This window comes from Otolemur garnettii, unplaced genomic scaffold (genome assembly GCF_000181295.1).
Source record: "Otolemur garnettii isolate 467f Iridium unplaced genomic scaffold, OtoGar3 scaffold00065, whole genome shotgun sequence".
NCBI lineage: Eukaryota > Metazoa > Chordata > Mammalia > Primates > Galagidae > Otolemur > Otolemur garnettii.
The window spans coordinates 985,702-989,538 of record NW_003852460.1 but is presented as its reverse complement, the minus strand read 5'-3'; the positions used below and the strand labels follow the sequence as shown (position 1 = coordinate 989,538).

At 48.0% G+C, this 3,837-nt stretch overlaps 1 protein-coding gene across 1 annotated transcript in view; it reads right to left on the bottom strand.

Moving 5' to 3' along the window:
- Window positions 1-3,837, bottom strand: part of CSF2RA (colony stimulating factor 2 receptor alpha subunit) — a 25,983-nt gene that overhangs the window by 1,756 nt on the left and 20,390 nt on the right. The window contains exons 10-11 of the mRNA XM_012807161.2: window positions 1,839-1,935; window positions 191-260 (exon numbers count right to left, since the gene is read on the bottom strand). Of these exons, the coding sequence (XP_012662615.1) occupies window positions 191-260; window positions 1,839-1,935 (167 nt within the window). The remainder of the gene's footprint in view (window positions 1-190; window positions 261-1,838; window positions 1,936-3,837) is intronic.

The following is a 3,837-nucleotide window of genomic DNA, read 5'->3' as shown; positions in this document are numbered from 1 at the left end:
CCCCACCCACTCCTGAGACAGAGCTCATGGAGAAGACCCCAGGAAAGCAGGATAGGGATTCCAGCCGCACCCCACGAGCATGCTGGGGACCCCAGGGTGAAGACCAGGAGACTTTGGGGTCATAGCCCACGCTCCCTGCCCACCCTGTCCTCTGGGTTCACCCCTGCCCCGCCCCAGGGGCTTCCCTGACCTGGTGGTTACCACTCCATTTATCATTGATCTTTGGAATCGGGGCAAACAGCCTGTGTGTCCTGATGAACCTGGGGAGACAGAGAAAGAATGTGACAAAACGCTACCTGCGGCAACTTCTTCCTGCACCCTCATGGGTGCTGTGGGACGCTGCATTCCCGGCATCTGTGTCCAGCTCTCCCCAAAGACCTTGCACAGCATCACTGACAGACTGAGATGGCAGAGCCCTGAGGAGGGAGGGGAATCTGTTTGCCATAGACGAGGCTTTCTAGAACATCCCCTTGGGTGGGGACAGGCAGCTTCGGGGAAGTGGGTCCTTGGTGCTGAGAGGCTGGACCCGCTGCCTGGTGCCCACACAGCCTCCTACAGGCTGGTGTCTGCTCACAGCTTTTCTCTCTGTTACCTGTGTTGACGTCTTGCAATCTAAGCCCTGTTATTTTTTTTTGCCACGTATCACAGCCTAGTTGCACTTGAACTGGATGTTAAGCATCTTTCTTTTTGTGGGAAAACACCTCCAGTTCCACAGTACCAGCCTCAGGTGTTTGTCCCGAGCACTGACATGTCTGCCAAAGAGCAGCCCACGTCTCAGGCCTCAGTATCTGGGCGTGGGGACTGATCTGAAAATCCTGTCTCTGCAGACATTATTAGTGAAGGATCTCAAGATGAGACCTTGTTGGATCAGGGAGGGCCCTAAAGTCAGTGACAGGTGTCCTCCTGAGAGACAGCAGAGGGGACACAGACACAGAGGAGAAGCCACGTGGAGATGGAGGCAGAGACTGGAGTGATGTGGCCACAAGCCCAGGGAAGCCTGGAGCCCCCAGGAGCTGGGAGAGGCAGGAAGGGGCCTCCCCTGGGGCCTGTGGAGGGAGCAGCCCTGAGATGCCTGCAGCTCAGACTCCGGGGGCTCCGGGGCTCCAGGGCTGGGGGAGTGTGAATCTCTATTGCTTTAAGCTCTCGGCTTATGGCCGTTTCTTTCCAGAAAACTCACAGGGCTTTCCTTCAGGGTGATTTTCTGTGTAAAGAGTGCACTCTGTCCCCAATCCCTGCTCCCATCTGCTCCCGGATCCAGGACCCTGTCTCACTGCCCCATTCAGGAGTGGGGTGGGATTGTACCCAAGTTTGTGGGATACATTCCCATGTGGTCAGTCACACACGGCAGTCCTGAAGAAAATGAGAACAGGACACCAGACATCGGGATGTTCCCCGAGTAGACGTTGACAGAGCCCCCACATCCTCTAGGGACGTTGTCAGCTGCAATCTCCCCGTGATTGGCATGCTAGGCTGTGCGATGTTCATTCCTGGGTGTGTGATGCACTATTCTGCCTTTTCATGCTTCCTTTGAAAGCATCTGTGAAGTTCCCTGAAACTCTGGCGCTAAAATCACACGGATGACGGTTGGCACTGTTGTGCTCAGAGCGGCCGATGCCCGTCTCCGTGTGTGTATGTGTGTGTGTGTGTGTGTGTTTCCCAGCTGTGCACCTTCCTTCCCCGCCCCAGACAAGTTTTCTGAATCACCAGCCCCGCGATGGGAACGCCCGGCATCTTTGTGTCTCTTTCTCATAGTGGGAGAAACACACCAACTTTGGAAGAAGCGTCTTCCTCCCCACCTGATGTGTAGCTGGTTGACACCCAGGTGTTTCAGGGTTTACCTCTTAAAGAGGAAGGTGAGGACCAGAGCACAGACGAGAGTCCCCACAACCACCAGAATGTAGATGTACAGGACACTGTCTTCCGGATCCTCAGAGCCTGGGGAGAGAGACACACCAGGTACTTACGTGGGGAGAATCGTCAACACGCGGCTAGCTCATGTGCCCTCGCAGTCATGGCTACCCGAAAACACACAGTGCGGGGGAACGTGGTGAAGCAATGCGCCCACCCCTGCATTTGTGGCAGAAGGAGCCTCAGGAGACACGGTGATGTGGTGGGCCTGCGTGTGCCAACGTGCCGAGGACTCCAAACTCAACACCAGAAAGATAAACAATATGCCTTGAAAATGGGCTTTAAAATGGGCACAAAATTATCCAAAGTACTATAAAGAAAACAAGGAGGGGGGCAGCACCTGTGGCTCAGTGAGTAGGGCGCCGGCCCCATATAGCTAGGGTGGTGGGTTTGAACCCAGCCCTGGCGAAACTGCAACAAAAAAATAGCCAGGCGTTGTGGTAGGCACCTGTGGTCCCAGCTACTCAGGAGGCTGAGGCAAGAGAATCACCTAAGCCCACGAGTTGGAGGTTGCTGTGAGCTGTGATGCTACAGCACTCTACAGAGGGCAATAAAGTGAGACTCTGTCTCTAAAAAAAAAAATTACATTTAGTATAAACAGTGCTTATTCCAGAGAGTAAGCACAAGTCAAAGAATTAATGACATATGACTTAACTGTGTTTAAAACCATGTTCCTACAAATGTCTGCATTTTCCTTCTGCCTGTTGTTTGAAAACACGTGTTTAAATCGGGTTATTTATCTTTTTTTTTTGAGACGGAGTCTCACTCTGTCACCCTGGGTAGAGTGTGTGGCGTCACAGCTCACAGCAACCTCAGACTCGTGGGCTTAGCAATTCTCTTGCCTCAGTCTCCTGAGTAGCTGGGACTACAGGTGCCCACCACAATGCCTGGCTATTTTTTGGTGCAGTTGTCTAGCTGGGTTTGAACTTACCAGCCTCAGTGTATGTGGCTAATGGCCCTACCCACTGAGGTACAGGCACCACCAGGGTTACTTGTCTTTTTTTTTTTTAATTTTTTTTTTTACATAAACCTGTGATTATTAGGTTTTCTTTTTTGCTTTCACAAAATTAAAAAGGCTTAAAATTTAATAACAATGTCTAAGATAAGGCCTAAAAACAACGCATGAAGATAAATACATTCAGAAACAAAATCAGATGATTGCTGCATCGAAATATTAAGCAATAATAATAATAATAATGCAAAGAAAGTAATTCACATAAGAGTATGTCTATGATAGAATGCTTTGACTCTGAGGTTCAGTATAGAGTCATCAGTTAACTTCTTATTTTCTTCAATTAATTTCTTATTTTTTTCAAGTCTCAAAAAATAGACAACAAACATTTATAAATAAAAGTAAAAGATAATTTCAAAAAACAGATCATGCCAAATCTTACAGAGATAGAAAAAGAAGAAACACTTTGAAATCATTGCGCTTGATCTGGACCCACCTGATATTAAAACTGCAGAAAATATATTATTATAAAGGGGAAATTACAAACATATTTCACTTATAAGTCATGTTTCACTTTGTAAGTGAAATAAGGGTTACTTGTTTTTTTTAGGACGCTGCACCCTTTGTGTGTTTCGGAAACTGGGGTGCTCATCAGATATAGGATCTGCACATTTTTCTCTCATTCTGAGAGTGTCTTTTCATTCTCTTAGTGCTATTCTTTGACACACACAAGTCTTTAATTTTGCTAAAGTCCCGTTGACATGTATTTTCTTTTGTTTTTTCACTCTGTTGGAGTGTCATAGGTAAGGATCCCCTGCCCACATCCAAGATTGTAAATCAACCAAGTTCTGTCCTTAGCTGTTCCTTCAGCATAAAGATGTCACGTAAATTTTTTATCAGAAGTTACAAGAGTGAAACTCTTTGATCATAGCTCAGAAAAGGCAAAAATGTTTTGGGCCGAAGCTAGACTTTTAAGG